Source organism: Patella vulgata, chromosome 4, assembly GCF_932274485.2.
Source record: "Patella vulgata chromosome 4, xgPatVulg1.2, whole genome shotgun sequence".
NCBI lineage: Eukaryota > Metazoa > Mollusca > Gastropoda > Patellidae > Patella > Patella vulgata.
In genome coordinates this window covers 58,003,235-58,024,459 of record NC_065882.2, presented here as the reverse complement: position 1 = coordinate 58,024,459, position 21,225 = coordinate 58,003,235, and the positions used below count along the sequence as shown (strand labels likewise).

Below are 21,225 nucleotides of genomic sequence, written 5' to 3'. Positions count from 1 at the left end.
ATTTATATGCATCATTTAAATTAGTAAAACAAAAAGCCTATTGAATTTCATCAATTTCCGTTAATTACATCTAGAGTTATGGCCCTTGTTTCACTTTGTTGAATCTTGTGTACGCTCTAATGACAAAAGTTATCAACCGATCTGTATGATATTGATATGCATCATTTAAATTAGTGAAATGAAGAATCCTATTGAATTTCAGCAATTTCCGTTAATTTCTTCTGGAGTTATGGCCCTTGTTTCACTTTGTTGCACCTTGTGAACGCTTTAACGACAAAAGTTATCAACCGATCTGTATGAAATGTATATGCATCATTTAAATTAGTAAAACAAAGAAGCCTATTGTATTTCATCAATTTCTGTAATTGCATCTAGAGTTATGGCCCTTGTTTCACTTTGTTGAATCTTGTGAACGCTCTAATGACAAAAGTTATCAACGGATCTGTATGATATTGATATGCATCATTTAAATTAGTGAAATGAAGAATCCTATTGAATTTCACCAATTTCCGTTTATTTCTTCTGGAGTTATGGCCCTTGTTTCACTTTGTTGCACCTTGTGAACGCTCTAACGACAAAAGTTATCAACCGATCTGTATGAAATTTATATGCATCATTTAAATTAGTAAAACAAAGAAGCCTATTGAATTTCAGCAATTTCCGTTAATTGCATCTAGAGTTATGGCCCTTGTTTCACTTTGTTGAATCTTGTGAACGCTCTAATGACAACAGTTATCATCCGATCTGTTTGAAATTGATATGCATCAATTAAATTAGTGAAATGAAGAATCCTATTGAATTTCAGCAATTTCCGTTAATTTCTTCTGGAGTTATGGCCCTTGTTTCACTTTGTTGCACCTTGTGAACGCTTTAACGACAAAAGTTATCAACCAATCTGTATGAAATTTATATGCATCATTTAAATTAGTAAAACAAAGAAGCCTATTGAATTTCAGCAATTTCCGTTAATTACATCTAGAGTTATGGCCCTTGTTTCACTTTGTTGAATCTTGTGAACGCTCTAATGTCAACAGTTATCATCCGATCTGTTTGAAATTGATATGCATCATTTAAATTAATGAAACGAAGAAGCCTATTGAATTTCACCAATTTCCGCTAATTACGTCGTGAGTTGTGGCCCTTGTTTCACTTTGTTGTACCCTGTAAATGCTGTAACGACAAAAGTTATCATCCAATCTGTATGAAATTTATATGCATTATTTGAATTAGTAAAATGGACAATTTCTGTAGATTACTTCCAGAGTTACAGCCCTTGTTTTAGTTTTTAGAACCTTGTGAACCCTCAAACGACAAAAATTATAATGTCATCTGTATGAAATTGTCTATTAAATTCCCCTAATTACCTACAAAAGAATAAATATGTGACAACCCTTGTCGACTGCTCGGACGAGTTAGCTGCTGTGGGCGTATGTTTAGTTGCCTGGCAACCTATCTTTTATAATTCCTAGTTCCGCCCCTGATTAAGTTAATGAACTTGTAAATATTAGGATGGCGTGCTGTCATTTTATTCAACTTAGAATGCCAACCTTCTACGTGATTGGTAGTACGGGGCCCTGTTGTATCAAAATGGTTCCACACATTACGGCCATTGTTATCAACCCACTGCTCCGTCATATAATCAGCGAACCGCCCTACTTGTGGAATGTTTAAATCTACAGCTTCCAAAGCAAAGAACCAAAAGTCCTCGATATCACACATTCTTATCAGTGGCAAAGCTGATGCGGTTGTCCCGGAATAATGTCTGGGGTCCACAACGTTGAACAGCTTTCCAAATGGCCTGGCGAAAATGAAACATGCACCCTTTAACATCAGAATTAAAAACAATCCTTGCGGCATTTTGTGCTGCGGTCTCAAAATCGGTAAATATTGTTGATGGGTTCAAATTTAAACCAATGTTACGGGTTCTATCTAATATTATCTGAAACATTTGTTCGTAGGTATCCTGTCGCTTATTTGCTAGCAAAGCATACACGAATGGATACATTTTTCCATCTATCATTGAATGAATTGTATATATCTGGTAATAAAGCTGTGGGCACATACTAAATGTTCCGTCACAAAAATACGAATCACTGCCAGCGAGAAATTGTAGATTTTCATCTGTTGCAAATATGCACATATTTCTGTCTGAAAAAAGCAGGAACCGGTCACCATTAGCTGTAGTTTGGTATGATTCTGTAAGTTCTATGTCCTGACGTTCTTTAGGTAATGTTGGTAAAATTTTTGATCGTGAGCGGTATAAGGCGGAATGGATGGACAGACTGTATAACTTAAGTAACTTCCTCAGTTCGTAGACCTGAAACAATATAAACAAATAGACATATAGAACTTACTCAATAGAAATAATATCAAAACATTTTATTTTCAGTTTGGAAATAAGGTTCAAGATTAAATGGCACAATTTACTTTCTAGTTATTTGTTCTTGATAAATACTTGGCATTGGTCTGTGGTCAGTTTTTACCAAATCCATCATGGATGACAAAAACGTATCAACTTTAATCTTTACATTATCTGGTTGATGATTGTGTTGGAATCCAACAGTGGTAAGAACATCATTCTTGGTGTTTACAGTAGCTGGACAAGTTTTTGTTGAACATTTCCAATGGACGGCATTTGGTCTGCTTGACTTTATACTGAACTTGTAACCATTGTGTATTAAATATCGGCCACCTCGATTATTGGAGATAAAGCGAATATTAACCTGAACGTTTGCCATTTAAAAATAAATATAATTTCGACACAGATCGACCATCTATTTATATTAATAAAGTGAATTGAATTCATGTTTGAAATCATAACGCCGGCATGAACTGTGTTCAAAATGTCATTAATTAGTTGGTTAATAAATTTTATTAAGAGGGATTAAGAGCTCATTAACGCTGAACACTAGTGAACAGTTCTTGAGTGACTACTTTTAAACAGACTATAGTTTTAAGATCAATCAAAGGATTAACAGTCTGCCGGCTAAGTGGGAACACACCGAATGATGTGATTTCAATCTGAAGGAATCACTATAGCATCCGGAGTAAATACTACTCACTGATTTAATTACCCGGCCTCTAGGGGACCATTAATGGTTGGTAAAGTCTTTGTTCTAATGGTGTTTGTATTTAAGTGAAATTATGTTAATTCTTTATGCATGTATCAACAATTATTTTCACTGACGATATTAATTATAAGAGTGCAGGTGTAGAGTGGCAAAGTGATCGTCCTCGAAAAGGACTAGATCCATAAAGTGTTCGGCTAAATTTTGAAACACGGCTCCTCGTAGTTCACATAAAAAAACCATTTTGGATGTGTATGATTAATTTGTTGGACGAATTAAAAGGTCTGCTGGATAAGTCATCCTGATGATAAAAATAAAGAAATAAAATATATTTAAAAAAGAGACAAAATCTGCTTCTACCATCGACCAGGAGAATATATAATTTTATTGGAAAGATTTAAAAAATTAAAGAAAAATATAAACAGGCCTACCCAATATGGTTTTCAATTTCCATGATATATTAATTATGGCGTCTAAATTTATATTGTACTCGGATTTAAAAATACGGCAGTATAGTAAATTTTACAAAAAATTAAATGATCGTAATAACATTTGTGCAATAGCCAAAAAGGCATCGATTAAAAAAATATATCATGCCTCTTTTTCACTACATGTATTTCTTTAAAAACAAAAGTGCCTAAAATTACATTAATTTAAATAATATACAATAAGATTCTGAAATTTATACAACATGCAGATTGAAATAAAGATCAGGCGATAGTAGGCGGGTCAATTTTATTTGGCTACAACCTGTTTTATTCAGTTAATTCCTAACCTTTCCAAAAGTTCAATCTGTGAAAGTTTGAGATGGTTGAATTAATTATGAGTCATTTGGAAATTCTCGTCATTTCTTAAAACAATAATAACAATAAAAATCTTTTGAAAAATCATCATTAATTATTAAAGAATGTAGGCTTATTAAATAATATGGGGATGGTAGATTTCTATGTAGACCTTACAAATTTTTACTGCATGCTTGGCTTAAGCTTACGTAAAAACTATGTCAGTTGTTTTGATGACTTTAAAAACATCACTACATGGTTAGGGAAAATACTTCATCTAACAAGAAATCAACTGAAGACGTGGTGCTGGAATTATCCTGTAAGGCATTTCTGCAATGGACACAGGTACAGTCTCTCAAAATATGCCGGGTTACATAACCGGCCATATAATGTAAAACATAGTCAGGATATTCACTAGGCTCAGAAAGTAACTTGGCAAATTTGGTCATGTTCTTGTTTGTACGGTGTACAGCTGCTGGTGTTGCGTCTTGAAAAACGGTTTCCCGTGGTTCTGCTCTCTACGAACATCAACATTGAATAAATTCATTGGTTTTTTTATAACCTTTGCCATATGGAATTTTCGAATTCACGAAATCCAACAACTTGTCCATTTTCCTGATAAATTCTGTGGTCTTTTTACTCCCAGCAAAATCTGGTATTCCAAGATCTTCCCGTAAAAAGTCGATAGCATCGGCAACCGAAGAACCCATAACCTGGACAGCTAAATTAACATTTATTTTAAATGCTGTTTCCACTGAATGTGCTTAGCTTTCAATTTATTTACAAGGTTTGAGTTGTCGTTTTGTTGAATTTCATTTAGTTTTTCAATAAATTTCCAGGATATTTGGTGACCTTCATCATACAATGTTCGAAGGGTAGCAAAACAGTTCCTCACCAACCTTATAACGTGGCACGCATAAAAAATAAATGAAATGGTGTGCTCTGCATGGATTTGCAGGATCAGTTGAGCATCCTAATTTACTAGCAGTGGCTTGGTAAGCATACGACCCATCACACACTACACATGAATATGTAAATATGTAATCCAGCTTCTGTCAATGTAGTAATCAGCATTTTCAGTATTTCATGTTGAGCTTGCCCTGACAAATGGCCACAAAGAAAATATGTACGGGAAACTTCCAATTACCAGTTAAACCAACGAGCATAAAGATGTCGGGCCTTCTGATGGGTGAATCCCTTAAAATATAAAAAAAAGTAAAATTGATAAATTGTGGACAACAATAAGCGTAGAGCAGATCATGTTATTTAATCTACAGATCTTTCTGTACTTACGTTTAATGGATCATTTTTCAAAAATATCTAGAGCAATGCATAATACCCCCCTAAAACACCCACCCACAAAACAGCCTCATGTCGGAGGCTGGTATCAGCCTTGACAGTATTGCGAATACCCCTTTCTTTAGGTCTCTGCCGTGGGCTATATCTCTCCCAAAGATCGATTTCGATCTGACTCAACATAAGAAGAGAGATACTAGCTCGACGGTGTTCCAATTTCTTTTTAGAGAGCTAAGGTCTAAATATGGTGATTATGCTCCTATTTACACAGATGGTTCTAAAGATGGTGATCGGGTGGCTTCGGCTACAGTGACGCCAACTGAGACCATTTCTGTGTGTCTTCCACCTGCTGCTTCAATATTTACAGCTGAGCTCCAGGCCATTCTTCAGGCTTTGCTTTGGAGTTCATTCAATCATCACATTTACTACAGCACATCATCTTTACTGATTCTCTGTCCTCGCTTCAAGCAATTAACAATAAACAGCTTGAACACCCACTGGTAGCAGATGTTTATCGTCTGCTACTATCTTACGAGTTGAGCAGCAAGGGCATTGTCTTTTGCTGGCTCCCCAGTCACGTTGATATAAGGGGGGATGATCAAGCAGATTTTGCTGCCAAAGCTGCTTTAGATCTTCCCCAATCACCCTTTTTAATACCATATAAAGATTTTAAATCATGTATAAATCATTTTATTTATGACCGCTGGCAACGGTCTTGGGATCTTGCAGGCACAAATAAACTTCATCATATCAAGCCTCTCTTAGGAGATTGGCCAAGCTCCTATAGAACCAACAGGAGGGATGAAGTTGTTTTGTGTCGCTCTCGCATTGGTCATACTTTTTTAACTCACTTTTTCATCTTGAAACGAGAGCCTCAACCAGAATGTGAACACTGTCATGTTCCTTTGACGGTGAAGCACATTTTGATCGAGTGCAAGTATCTTGGAAATATTAGATTTAAATATTACCGTTACCAGACATTACATAATTTATTTGCTCAACCGGAGCTATATTGTGAGATACTAAACTTTTTAAAAGAGACAAAATTTTATTATAAGTTTTAACTGTATATATATATATATATATATATATATATATATATGTATCCTATCTTCTTTCTTTTTAATTGTTTATATTCATAAAGTATTTGATATTTATTTTTAATTTTATATATTATCTGTGATATTTGTTTTTATTTATGGATATAAATATATTTCTGTGATTTCTTTTATTTTGTCTTGAATTTTTCACCATATGTTTGGCGCAATCTAGCCCGGTTGGAGCTGACGTGCCATAAAACCACATTTCATTCATTCATTCCCACAAAACAGGAGTTTAGTATATTTCTAAAAACAATAACTAATTTACCAACACCTTACCTCTAATATAATCGTCCCTAACAAAATGACCACTACACACAACGTGAGTTTGACTTGGACTGAAGTATTTCCGACTTATTCTAATTAACCATTTTTTAACAAGTTCAGGATTTTCAAGTGGGAATCTGTAAAAAAAAAAAAAAAAAAAAAAAGAAAATTAAACATTTAAACATAAGCTTAAGAAACTTTCACTTTAAAGGGCTAATCCCGATATTTATCGGAGAATAAAATTACTTAATTTTGTGTTAAAATCCCTTAAAATCCTCTAGCTAAGGGCCGAGCAACTAACTCAATATTTGTGATAAGTTTTCAAACAACTTAAACCCGTCAGTCTTCATATGGAAATGGAGACCGGTGTCCCAAGCTGTATTATGCGGTGTCTGGATAAAACCAGACTTTTATTTATAAAAATAATGTGTAGGTGAAATTTACCTTTCGTTATCAAGTAGAGCAGATGGGTCATTCACTATATATCTCTCAAAGAACGGGAATCGATTATCAGGTCACCCAACGAAAAAACTGCCCCGAAATCTTAAAAGGGTTACGTGTCCGGATAAGCAGTTTTGACGTTCACGTCCAAACAGTTAAATATTTTGAGCCGGAATTTTGAGAGAAGGTAAATACACCATTCCCCTATATTTTGGCGCTTAAATTTCATACGTACTCCGACTTTTATTTTAGAGACTCTCTTGAAATCGGGAGAGTCCCTTTAATACACCCATTTGTTACACTTGGTTTTCAATAATTAATTTTTGGTAATTTTAGTGTTACTAAGTAATTCCGGGGGAGTAAAACTAACCGATAACAAAACTACACTAGCCATTTAGTGCATGTCTATAGCTTAAAAAAAACACTCTAATAAGAAGACTTACTCCCCGCGATATTTTCGTACAAGGCCAGATATGTATGCAGATTATATACGCAAATTCAAAGTAGCTAAGTCTGTAACTCAATATCATCCAAAGTCTTCAACATTGAAAACACAAATTATTTGTCAATTTAAATCAACATTGATGTTGTGATCTTCTACAGGGAAGAGATGGGCTTCTGATATCCAAAATTACCCATATCCAAAATAAACATTTACCATTGGTACACGAATCGTGTATCATAATGCGTTTCAGTGCCATTACTAACAAGGGACTCGAAGAACGAGGCTAGACATATTCCACAAGTCATGTCAGACGGTGATGACATATTCTTATCTGGAGAGCATGCGCAATAAATACTATCTGTGTAGACTGGAATAACCGGTACCAGACGCTAGAGATTGCCATTCGATTGAGACTTCTGGCGTATCTCGCCGAGCATAACTGATTTAAAATTAGAGTAAAAACTGAAACGATTGAATGTAAATCATTTTATACATATTCATATTACATTATTAGATGCGTTGCGACCCATTTGAGTCAATTTCTAGGTCCAAAATATTGGCGATTTAGCTTCTTTAAGGTGTGTGCTTTTGATGATAAGGTCTGTAATTGAGTCAAGACTGCACATGACAAGGAGTAGGATTGCCTGTCGTGGATTTTATATGGTCCCCCGGTTTCTTCCCAATGCTAGAAGATCCCTACGCACAAGTGAATTATTGAAATTATATGTCCTAAAAAAGTGATTAAGATCTTATAGCCTAGATCTGGTTCTAAGCCATCGGATCGGCTTCCTTAAGGGTGATCTAGGCCTTAAGGCGTGTACTTTAGATCATAGGGTCTGTAATTGAGTCACGAGGTAGCATGGTTTTGATTCCAAGCTTGCAGGTTACAAGGAGCAGGGTTGCCTTTCAAACCTTGGGGTTTTATAAGATCCCCTTTTCCTCCCACTGCTAAAAGACCCCTACGCACAAGCGATTTAATGAAATTATTTAGTTCTGAAACGACCGAGTGGGTATTAAACCCTATTTGTCTCTTTGTTTACTATGGGAAGTGTGGATTCCCTTTGTACTTTGTATTGGAATGCTAGTCATATCATTGGCCATGGCTTTTATCTTTAGTTTTGTGCAAAACCCTGAACTCTGGTGTCCTTGGGGTCAAAGTAAAGATTTGCGGGGCCACCATATGTCGGATACCCCCACCCCCTCCAAAATAAAAAAAATAATAAAAAAAATAATAAAAAAACACTAAAATTAACACTGTATTTTCTCATTTTTGCTAACCACCGCCCCATCCCTGACCATCCCTGTGCTGTACCAGGAGCTCGCGTTACGATAATTAGCCTAGAAACTGTTTACAAAAAAAATCAAATACAATAATTTATTTCTATGGATGACAAAGAGATATACCGGTACTGCAATCTCGTCCATCTGGAGTACAGAACACAGAGTCGCAATAATAGACCGAACCCTTAGTGCGGGGGGTGGGGGTCCATTAAAGGGGCATAAAACCAGACCCAACGTTTCTATAGTAAAATTTTGCGTAGAATACGTTGCCGAGTCAAAGGCCAAATGAGGTCATTTACACTGTAAGTGAATGCGCAGTCATTCTTGTATCATGAAAACATGCTGAAAATGATCGAAAGTAATCACTCTCAATAAAAATGTAAAATGGCTAACTTCACCTTTCCTCTTTGAGACCCCGGGGGTCAAAAGGTCAAATTAACTGTTTTTGCACTAGGAAGATTTAAAGCAATACACGGCAGCGTAAAATATAAAAACCAAAGAGAAAACTGTTCTAATTAATAATAGGAACGTTTAAAATTTATGTTTAGGTCTTAGCACCGTACGTTTACTTTGGAATGTCGAAAACGGTCTTGAATAACAGGGCCAAAACACTTCGAAACCTGTTTAAAAAACAGTCAAATGGAAATATCCCCGATTTAGTTTCACAATGATTGTGATATATACTCTTCAAAAATGTAGGGGATATTGAAATGCAAATATCTATGTAGGCCGTGATATGATACATAGTCATGGACACTTGACATGCTTTGAGAGTATGTTCACAGATGAAGAAATTATCGCCCCAACAGAACCACTGAGCTGCGCACATGCGACACGCAATAGCGCCATACACGTGGGAGGGGTTCATTGTCAAATTTGATACTTCAAGGAAGGGTTGATGAAAACTGTCACTTGTTGGTTTATCCTATCAATGTTTGCTTTCCTATCGGTTCTTGCCTAAGATTTACTGTTTAGCGTATCTTTGCTGTTACGTTTAATTTGATCGGGAGACGTGTTCGACATCAACGTCAACCGATAACACTGCAAGAATTGGCCGCGGCACTGCAAGAAGAATGGGTCAGATTGCCCCAAATCGTGATTGGACGGTTGATTAGGAGCATGCCACGACGAATTGCTGAATGTCTGAGGATTGGTGGAGCAATTACTCATTATTAAGACATAAATCAAAACGTCCATTTTCACTTTTGACAGTGTATCTTTTTGCGAGTGAAATGGGGCCGTCAGATAAGCCGCCCCTATGAACTGTTTATGTTCATGTGTAGGCAATTGGTCTGTACCTCTAACAAAAACAGCAGTGCATTTCCGCAGTTTTGTATTGTTTCTGAATATCCCCTACTTTTTTTGAAAAGTATATAATGAAAGAAGTTGTCAGCAAAATAGTTCATGGTTGGACTCCAGCCTGCAGGCAATGTGAATTTCCGAGAATCCCAACCTGGGAAAACCGACGTTAATCTGTGACAGGGAAACACGTATCTGACGACGTAATTAAAGGTTTACAAATGTTCTATGAGTTTTCATGGATTTCATCAGAACATGGACACAGATAAAACTAGCGGATGCATTGTACATTATATCACGGAATATAAAAGCCGTATTGCCAAATGTTACCGGGGAAAATTTTGGCAGGCTTCGTGACGCGGTCTGCAGGCTGGGGTCAAACCATTAAACTTCAACTGTTTTTCGGACAACTAGTTTAATTATGTATAGCAATTGTCGTACAAACTAAATCGTTGAGATTTCGATTTCACGGTTTTTACGAAACGGGTTTCGACTGTTTTGGTACTGTTGTGCTTGCTAACTTCGGAGGGGCAGTGAATTATTAGGTTGGGGCACACCCGGCACAGTCTACAGTACTTATTTTAGAACAATGGTCTGCAAAAAAAATTTCGGGGGGGGGGGGAACATTTTTCCGCGTGGAGGGTGGCCTATCCCCTCCCCACTTGCCCCCCTCTGTCTACGGGCCTGACCCACGCACTGAGCCTCCAGATTATAAGCGTGTTTCAAATAAACGTGTTTCAAATGCTGACGCACGTCCATATTTTGAATTATTCGTCATGATTCGAATCCAAGTCCAAAGTTTTGAGACGACAAACCGGAAACAAAACACAAAACTAAATGTCCATGAATGCTTTGGCTCCACAATATCTTGATTTATGTCAATTAAAATGTTGACAGAAATTGAAAAACAAGGATTTGTGTCAATTTTGAAAAAATTACCGAAAGGTGACCTGATTTCTTTGAAGGACACGGTAACTAAAGGACAAATAACGGTAGAGGATTCTAACGGTTAGGACATTTTCAACTTCAGTTTGAGTTTCACTAAGTAGATAATCAAGTAGATAAGAAACCTCATCTCTCAACATCCGTGTTTCGGGATTCAAATAAGCAAAATTGACACGTTTTTCTTCAAAACAACGATTGATTATTGTTATTTATAACATTTCTGCTTCAATAGTACCGAAAATCCTACCTGACCCGGGTACAAATCCCCACTTTTTAAATCGAAGCGATAATAGATTGCTTTCTCCGACATATTACATTTACGGCTTTAAGACATAAAGGCGGGGCCCCGTGTACAATAACCAAATCAAAGTACTAACCTGATCCGAGTTGCGCAGGAGTAATACACCGTAATTATGAATGTCTGTATCAATTTTGATCAAAACAACGCTTGATTTACTTTATTGTCAATATTAGTTGATAAATGAAAATTGTTTCAGTAGATTGGGCTGTGTATGTCTTAATAAGTTCAAATACCGTAGTATAAAATTAACTTATTTTTAAGATGTTACCGGGTACATGCATTAATAAAGAAATTAAGTTTGCCAGGTGAAAATAAAGGAACCCAATCGTAGCTAAAAACAAGCACATCAGTATATATCAACGAATTAAGCTATGTTCTCCTAGCTAGAGTTTCACCAACCTGCGTAAGCACCTTATTTAAAGATACATTATGGGAGATTAGATAAAGAGCTGGCAGCTCTCACTATAATAGATTAATAGTTAAAAACAAGATAATGTAAAACGAATTTGCTGAAAATTTCAGTCATATTGGTCCACTCTGAACCAAGATTTTAGCTATTGAATTTTCGGCCTAGCCTCAATCATCATTACTAAAGTCGGTACGATAAAAAACATAGTCTCCATTATCCATTTCATGATTAAATCATGAATGGAAGTCAAACAGCAAATCGAAACCTAATCCAATAAACATCACAGGCTAGCGATGACATTGAGAGTTGATTATGGTCTGGATAAGTTAATTAATGTCTAATTAATAATTTAGATAACATTTCAGGCCTAAAGAAAGACCTGCAATAGACAGATATAGTTCTTACATAATGTATGTTTAATTAATGGCTGGAGGAGCACTTAAAGTAGAATATTGAGGCGTCCATATTGGACAATTGCTTTTTTTTGGTTGTCATCATAGAGTCTAAATATATAAGTTTTGCCAACTGTGCTGAACTGAATCAATCTGATTAAAATACAGATCTATATTTCGTTTCGTTTTTTTATACTTTCGATGGCCTACACTACATGAAGATCTGACAATTTATAGCCGTAGGTCACGTCAGGGGTCAAAAGACCGACTTATGACCCTATGACGTCAGACATTTGATTAACCAATCAGCATTGATGTTACTAGTGGATTACCCACAGTTCCGTGAAAAACACACCTAAAGCTCGCCGTAACAGACCATTTCATTGGCTTATCCCTGACACCATTCAGAACACGAGTTAAATAACAACTCTTCCAGATCCAAGTGTAGTAAAGACAAGTAAAATGAAATTTTGAACTATAAAAACGAAAGGAAATAGGAGCTGTGTTTTAATCAGATTGGAACTGAATGTAGGCTAATTCTAGCCAATAACCTAATACTATAGGCCTAATCTTTCGTAAGCTTATGTTTTGAATGTTTCTTTCAGAAGCCATCAAAGTTATCATAAGTTACAGCACTACACCTAACAGTTTATTTAAGAGAAAGAAAATAGTACGAGACTACTTGTTTCAATACCTACATGAGAATGGAATTGTGGTATCTGTTCAGTCTGATAAACAACATTTGGTGAATAAAATACTGGAATTATGGAAATCAGATTTAACAAACAGTCAAGATTGTTTAATGGTAATTAACATTAATTAAAGAAAATAAATGGGGGATTTTGTCATTGATCCGCACGGTTGCAAGGTTTTTAATTCCAATGAAGTTCAATGGTGCATCTATTGATACTACATGGTAGTAGATTTAGAAAGGTCAGGGTTAGTACCGAGTTGTTTAATAATTTGATAGTTGAGATTTTGTCTAGAGCGACTCGTAGGCGGAAGTGAGAAGCGACCTGATTGTCTCTCTTATGGGTAATATAAACATAATGTTCCTTCAGCTTATTGTGAAATAATCTTTTGCAAGTAAGTAGGTAGATTGCATTTTTATACCCCCACATTTTCATGTGGACGTATATTGTCGTCGCCCCTGTCCGTCCACAATTTGTTTGTGGACACTCTATAGGTCACAATTTTTATCCGATTTTGACAAAACTTGAAATATAGATCTATCTCCCAAAGATATTTAGATATTGGCATGTGATGTATCTGACGATAACTTCATGGATTATGGCCCAGCCCTGATTGTACAAAAAATCACGTTTTTACCTTGTGGACACTCTAGAGGTCACAATTTTCATCTGATTTTGATGAACCTTGAAATACATGTTTATAACCCAAAAGATCTTGGTTACTTTCGATATTTGTGCATATCGAATCGTAACTTCGTGAATTATGGCCCTTGATTGTACGAAACATCGCGTTTTTAGCTTGTGGTCCCTCTAGAGGTCACAATTATTATCTGATTTAAAAAAACACTGTTACACCCTAATGACTGCTGAGTGAGAATTTCGCAAAAAATCAGACCAAAATTGCCGTTATAAATGGCTGCCTCTCGTGCTCAAATAGTGTAAATATACTGTATATCAAGGTTGTGGACCCTCTAGAAGTCACAATGTTGATCTGATTTTGATGAAACTCGAAATATATCTTTATAACCCAAAGATCTTGGTTCCTGTCGATATTCTTGCATATCGGATCGTAACTTCTTGAATTATGGCCCTTGATTGTACGAAAAATCGCTTTTTGTTTAGCTTGTTCTCTATCCATCTCTTGCAAAATGTGGGCGGATCCTGCCTGGTAGCCGCTGGTTACTATGGCAGGTTCAGTTGGTAGAACATTTATAAGATTTGCCAGTTTTACTAGAACAGAATGTGTTCTTGAGTTTTAGCGTATTGCAATATTGGCACTGAATTAGGGGCATTTCAGGTTGTTTAAATAATAGTAACTTTTCCCACTAACTTCAGGTTTCAGTGTGGGGTTCTTGATGGACTTCGTAAGCTGTAAGACAGGGTTTGGGGAAAGCAATAAGGCAGTCGTTGGAGCTGTGGAGGATATGCCAATTATCTTTAATGATCTTGCAGTTGTGGACCAAAGTGGGATTGTAATCTGTTATGAAAACTTGACAATTGTTATCCTTCTGTGTGGATTATTAGATTAAAACGTTTGAACCTCACAGTATTATCATCCGGGGTTTATGGACCTACATGTACCTATAAGTCCAACCTTCGGACATTGTGGTGTATGTTCAATCTAGTTGGGGGTGTAAGATTGAACATACAATAATTGGTATAGTTCTCTAATCTTGTAACAATACTTAAAGGGATAATCCCGATAATACATGGAGAATAAAACTGTTTAATTTTGTTTAAAAATCCTTTAAATCCTCTACCTAAGGGCCGAGCAATTAACTCAATATTTGTGATAAGTTTTCAAATAACTGAAACCCGTCAGTCTTCATCTGGAAATGGAGACCGGTGTCCCAAGCTGTATTATGCGGTGTCTAGATAAAACCAGGCATTTTTTGTATAAAAATAATGTGTAGGTGAAATTTACCTTTCATTATCAAGTACAGCATTTGGGCCATTCATTGTATAGACCTCTCAATGAACGGGAATCGATTATCTGGTCTCCCAACGAAAAAAATGACCCAAAATCTTAAAAGGGTTACGTGTCCGGATAAGCAGTTTTGACGGTCACGTCCAAACGACTCAATATTTTGAGCTGAAATTTTGAGATGCAGTCAATACACCATTCCTCTATATTTTTGCGTTTAAATTTCATACATATTCAGACTTTTATTTTTGAGAATGTTCAAATAAGGGATAGTCCCTTTAATAATAATATATACATAAATGACCTACAGGCTAGGTAACTTAATAAGGAACAGTGTCTAACTTATCAGAAATAACTTATCAGAGACCTGACCTTCAGTATGTCCTGCTGTCTGCCTGTGGTCAACTGCCTACAATCTTTCCTCTAATATACTAGAGGTTACTTGCTAACAATAAATAATGATGATATATATTTAAACTTAATGATATTTTATAGTTGATAAGAGGTAGTATTTAATTGACATCCATTCATTCATTTACTGAGGTGACTAATTTGGCCTTGATTATGTAGTGTTTATAGACGGATTATCTCTTTACTACTGTTGTCTATAATCTCTGTCATAGCTGACCATTGTTAACTTATTTTATTTTGAATTATTTTTTAATATGTAATTTTATTATTCTAGAACTTTTACATTCATCAACTTATTATTTTATTTTACCCAGAGTAAACCCACAAGGCTGAGAAGGCGTCCCTACACTCACACCAGGGATCGATACCACAGCCGCAAGCCAGAGGTGACTGGCCAGCTAGAGGTCGAAGCGCGGCACTCTAGACCACTAGGCCTTCCTACCCTCCCTTTATTTTACTTTATATTATGGTGAAAACATTGGTGAAAACATATCAAATCAAAACATATTTTATTTTACTTGATATATTTTCACCATAATACCTATGCGACCCTGACTTGCTCAGCTACTGTGCTCAGAATATATATCTTCTGGCTAGTTCCATGGTTATTCCATGTGTTGAAATGTGAATTTATGACAATGTTCACATACTTACAAATCTTAGATTTGACAAATAAGTGGCAATCAACCAAAGGTAATTGACCTTGCTTGGTTCACAGATATATAGAGAGCAATATCTATTAAACAGGGCCACAATATGAGGACTAGTGACACTGTTTGTGAAATCTGATATATTTTTATATTGATTGCCAACATAAAGAAATTGTTTCCTTATGCCTTCTAAACAGGTGAGGTGCAAGGGGGTGGGATGTTGATGACTAGTAATCTTGTTATTATTTGATATCACACATTATAATTGTTAATTTCAGCAGGATGATGATTCTAATTCAGGAGGAGGAGATAACTCACAGAGACATACCACCACCACTCCATTACAACCAGTAACTCTTATACAAAATACACACATAAACGTACATATAGTACAAGGTGATCAAAATATAACAGATGGTTCGCTTTTAACTTTGCCAGATCCAGTACCGGTATATCAAAATAATCAAAGTGGTTATCAAATAAACCAACCAACCAGTGATAAATTTATGACCAATAGTTCATCTGCTACTGATCAGCTACTAGCAGAAACATTTGTCAAATGGTTTTACAAAATGATGAATTCGCAAAATCCGTCCTTGAATGAAACTCCTGAGAATTTTGGACCACATCACTTTTGGAATGATGTAAGGTTACGACTGTTAACGGTAGCCAGTGATTCTGAGAACTCTACTGAACAATTTGAAGGATGTGAAATGGTTTCTTGTAGACTTTTAGCCATTACAAAAGATGAGTTATTATTATTTAATCCAAATTTAAGTGCTGAAGGGGTTAGATCAAAGAAAGATCCACACGGTCTGTTAGCTATTTCTGTTTGTGGAACGATTCATCGAGGAAATGACTGTTTAGGAATATTTGAGCAAGACTTTGGACTAATACGTGATCCAAGGTTTGAAAATAACTGGAAAATAAAAGTAACTGCATTGAACCTTCGTTGTTCAAATGTTGCAACTATGCCAAAGTTAGAAGAAGGCAAAGATATGTTGGCAATAGCAACAATTAGTTCAACGGATAACTCTAATAATTGTTTAGTGCTACAATAATATGAACAGCTTCAAATAAATCAAAATGTTTTCTTTAACCACTATGTGACTTGTATGTGTAAAAAGTAATAATGTGGTTAACCCACAACATAGATGGTGATTGGTGATATTTGCATAAATTGAATTCTAATTGAGAACCTACCTAGAATTGTAGTCATATTAATTAGCAATAATATGAGTTTTTGTTTTCACAAAGGGACTTAGAATGAAATTTTGCTACCTCAGCAATATTTCACAGTTCAACAAGATGTTGATATCAGTTCATGACAGCAATCAAAATGAATAAAATATATGCTTCCGGGCAGTGGGATTGATGAAACTGTAATCTATGAACTATTATTTTCGGTTCAAAAACCATTATTGAAATTTATTGTGATTAAACTGTTTAAAAAGAATAGCTGGCTTGTTTCAATCAAGTATAATTCCACGATTTATGATCGAATATTAAAAATACATTATGCAAGAGCTAAATATGTCTATTGCAGGTCTTTCTTTAGGCCTGTAATGTTATCTAAATTATTAATTAAACATTATTTAACTTATGCAGACCATAATCAACTCTAGATGGCATTGCTAGCCTGCGATCTTTAGTGGATTATGAGCCGATTTACTGCATAACTTTCCTTCACCATTTAACGATTAAATGGATAATCGAGAATATGCTGTTTATCGTACTGACTTTAGTAATGATGATCGAGGCTAGGCGGAAATTTCAATCCCTTAGTTAGTGGATCAATTTGAATGAAATTTTCAGCAAATTGCTTTTACATTATCTAGTTTTTAACTATTATAGTGAGAACTGCCAACACGTTATCGAATCTCCCATCATAATGTATCTTTAATCATTCTGAATGGGTCCTTGTGGGATCTTTCACCATTCATTGCAATACTGGCAATGGCTCTGTTTATCCTTCTCACTCAATAACGCACTGGTGGTTCCCAGTGTTCAGGTGTCAACAAGCTTGACATATTGTTGCTTCTTCCACTGAACTGTATGCGTTGTACTCATTCAGCAAGATTTTAAATATTCCCATTCTGTGGAATTTAATTTTTCGCGTTTGGGAGAATTGACCAGTGGTGCGTTTACAGCGATCCTGAAATCATTTTTTGTTTTTCTGTCCACTATCTCAGTATTCAAGTATATCTCACAAACGTGATTTACAATTATCTATATCTAAAAATTGTAACTGTTTTTTATTTCTCAATGTAAATATCAATTAATCGGAATTAGTTACACACAAAAATGTTTCTGGCCACCATAGGATCCAACGTAAAACCGAATTCCACCACTGTACTCATTGATACGATAGTTGGGGTAAGATGAAGAGTAGGCGGGAACGCTGCTGTCCAGGCACAATTCCCACTTAACCATACTACATGGCGTAAACCCATCTTCATTAGTGCGGTTGTTGCAGCAAAGTAGAATGTAAAACCTCATTTGAATTCAATTAGTGATAGTGATAAAGCAGTGCTACATAAATTTTGCTATATTGTTGCAGAAAAGTAGGACGTTAACTGCCATTTCAATTCATTTATACTAGTATCATCAACCCTAAATATGAAGTGGCAAAGCAATGTAACATAGATTTTTGCTAGAAATGAATTCCAGGGGTAGGGAGACTGACATACGCGGTGTGTTATCAGGGAAATTTGTCTGGTTAGCCTTGCCAGGCCTTCCTTCCTTCCTGTACCATAATTCATTGTCAAGGAGAAACCATGCCGGAGAATTCCAAGTAACTTTCTCGACCAACATCGTGATCAAACCCGGTGACCTTCAGCGTAGCGAGCCAGCGCCCCACTCAGATATTGCTGGATTCCCAACACATTTCCATTATTATACCATTTCCTGCAGTTATCTTAAGGTGCAGAAAGTTTTCATGAAAGACGGTCCAAAGGGGATCAAAGGTTCGGTTGCAAAAATAAAAAGAAATATGCTTTGATTTAATATAAAACAACGTACAGTTGAAATTATGTATACAGTTTTAATTCATTGATTAACTTTGTAAGCGGGTCATGGTTCATTTTCAGGTTTCTCTTTGCCTCTTCCATTAGTGGTTCGCTTGGTATTTCGATTACTGGACGAATCATGTTAAGTAGTTCTTCCAATCCATTATTATTTGTATTGAAAAATGTGATCAATTGTGTGCTTAGCTCAAACAGATGTTGGCTAGCTTCTCTGAATTCCTGTTCCTTTTCTTGTATTTTGGCTATTTTTTCTGCATCGGCCATCCGTCCAGCTCTACGCCCAAGTCTTGTCGATATTCTTGCAAGGCTCTTTGCCATCCTAGCAAGTTCCCGCTTTATATTCCTTCCGGTTCTGCGGATCTTCCTCTCTACCGCGCTAGGTTTGGGTTGAATTACAGTTTGATCACCGTCTGCAATACCTGGAGATAGAGAATATTAAACAGTGTATATTTAGGTCCCAGGATTCAGAATGGTAATGAAACTGATTTAAACGACACATAAATTTAACAATATCAATGTATAAAAAAGGGAGAACTAGAACTGGGTAAAAGCTGTATTGACGTGTTTCGGTACATCAGGTCACGCCTTGTCACGTCAACAATTAGTTACACCATGAACTATTGAGTATAGTAACACTTAATATCCATTTAAGTGGAAAACGTGTCATTTTGAACTCTTAATAAAACCGGGAGTTAGACTTCAAGGCAGGAATTTTCGATATTAATTGTTAGTAGACGTCAAAGTGAAACCGGAAATAATCAAAATTCAAATATCAGCTCCGTACGAATTGTCGCCATTTTGGAGTAAGTTCAATACAAAAAAAAGTTTTCGAAAATCAGAATCCAAATGGCGGCTGAATATCGATTTGAAACGGTTGAAAATGTTATGGAACAAGGTCTTTGAAAATGAAAGATATCATCTGTCATTTTAATATGCCATTTTGAAGGCATCAATGTCTTATTTCTACCAGGTTTCAATTTGATACCTCAAACTAACGGAGATACGCCATCTTGAAAGTCGAACAAATGCTGAAGGAAACTTTCACAAATCTTCGATGCTAAAACTAATTGAACGAACTTACGAATTTCGAAAAGCCGTCAGTCAAAGCCCCTATGTGATTCGTCCAAAGAATCTAAAAATGAAAACCCGACGAAGAAATAACCGAGATATGGGCAATCTGAGATTATTTCTATTTGTCAAATTATTTGTTATAATTATGATGTAACGGTGATATATTTGAACGGTTTTGAAAATAAGGTAAAATAAAATGGTGACATCTAGAGGGTTCACAGGCTAAAAACGTGATATTCCGTACGATCAGTAGTCATAATCCAGACATTTATGATCCAATACGCGCGAATTTCGAAACCCAGACCTTTGGGATATATCAAAATTGGATGAAAATGGTCCACAGCCTGCATATTACAAGGTTTTAACGATAGCGGCCATTTTGTCGGTTAGTTTCGGTCCGATGTTCGCGAAATTTTAACTCAGTCGTAATTATGGTGTAACGGTGACATATTTCAACGGTTTTGACAATCAAATAAAAAACTGTGAGGTCTAGAGGGCACCACAAGCTAAAAATGTCGAGATCTTTCGGTTATATACATACATTGTCAGTTTCATTAAAATCGTATAAAAATTAATTGTGACATCTAGACTAGAGTCCACAACCTTGGTATTATTATGCATCGCAGGACACCACCATCGACTGCGTTTGTATGGTAAGGGATTTAGAATAGAAATAAAATTTCACTTTATTGCCTAGGCGGCCCCTGGTCCCTCGCCTAAAGTCCTAGGATGGTAGCCCCCCAATCAAGAATTGCTTCCGTCGGCCCTGATAGTTCCACGGGGGCCAACAGTATCTACGTTGGTAGAATGTTTGCTCCATGCACACTTTCGACTGCAAATTCGGAATTAAATTCACAAAAATAAATAAATAACTCTTACGAAGACCATATGTGTTTCGCACATAATAAATCAACAGCGTAACTATGAATATACATTTTCTGAAATAATTAAGCCCGGGTAGGGGAATAGTGTTATATCAATATAAAAGTATTTTTAGAAATTTATCAATATGTCGTTAAATTAAATCAAGGAATTCGACTAACCTGAAATAACTTCTATTTGATTTCCAACTGATACTGTATCGCCATCATTTGCTACCGCCGCTACTTCGACCAACAAACACATTAAACCCAGGATAAAGATATTCATCTTGTAGATCTGTTACTTTAAAATAACTACCTTCAATAACCTGATTTATATATACCTGTATGTTGAAGGTGTGTCTCCAGACTGTTGTTTACGTATTAAAATGTAATCAAGCGTCCCTTTGGTTTAAGGCATTGTAAATTCTATAAGGATTTGCCGTTGGCTGGGAATATTCTTTAGGTTAAAACCTAAATGTACTTTTAATGTCTTTGGTAGGCTATACTCATGGGGGTTGGGGTGGTTTAACGTATGCACGTTACATCATAAGGCCTGTCAAGA

The 21,225-nt window shown here is 36.0% G+C and overlaps 1 protein-coding gene across 7 annotated transcripts; it reads left to right on the top strand.

Moving 5' to 3' along the window:
• The first annotated feature begins 1,741 nt into the window (after positions 1-1,741).
• On the top strand, positions 1,742-17,159 carry LOC126817816 (uncharacterized protein C3orf38 homolog). Of its 7 annotated transcripts, XM_056100106.1 has the most exons (4): positions 1,742-2,565; positions 4,690-4,845; positions 12,632-12,831; positions 15,982-17,159. In XM_056100106.1, the coding sequence occupies exons 3-4, from the start codon at positions 12,829-12,831 to the stop codon at positions 16,762-16,764; spliced, it is 786 nt and encodes a 261-aa protein (XP_055956081.1). In that variant the 5' UTR covers positions 1,742-2,565; positions 4,690-4,845; positions 12,632-12,828; the 3' UTR covers positions 16,765-17,159. The 7 variants fall into 7 exon arrangements, with proteins under 7 accessions (XP_055956081.1, XP_055956078.1, XP_055956077.1 ...); XM_056100103.1 differs by lacking the exons at positions 1,742-2,565; positions 4,690-4,845 and adding an exon at positions 10,779-10,924; XM_056100102.1 differs by lacking the exons at positions 1,742-2,565; positions 4,690-4,845 and adding an exon at positions 10,787-10,987 and having other exon boundaries at positions 15,985-17,159.
• Positions 17,160-21,225: the final 4,066 nt, after the last annotated feature.

Excerpts from the sequence above, each read along its gene's own strand:
- LOC126817816 (XM_056100101.1), top strand. The coding sequence starts at position 10,855 with ATGTCAATTAAAATGTTGACAGAAATTGAAAAACAAGGATTTGTGTCA. Across the intron at positions 10,988-12,631 it reads AACGGTAGAGGATTCTAACG|AAGCCATCAAAGTTATCATA; the intron begins GTTAGGACATTT and ends TGTTTCTTTCAG. Across the intron at positions 12,832-15,981 it reads ACAGTCAAGATTGTTTAATG|CAGGATGATGATTCTAATTC; the intron begins GTAATTAACATT and ends TGTTAATTTCAG.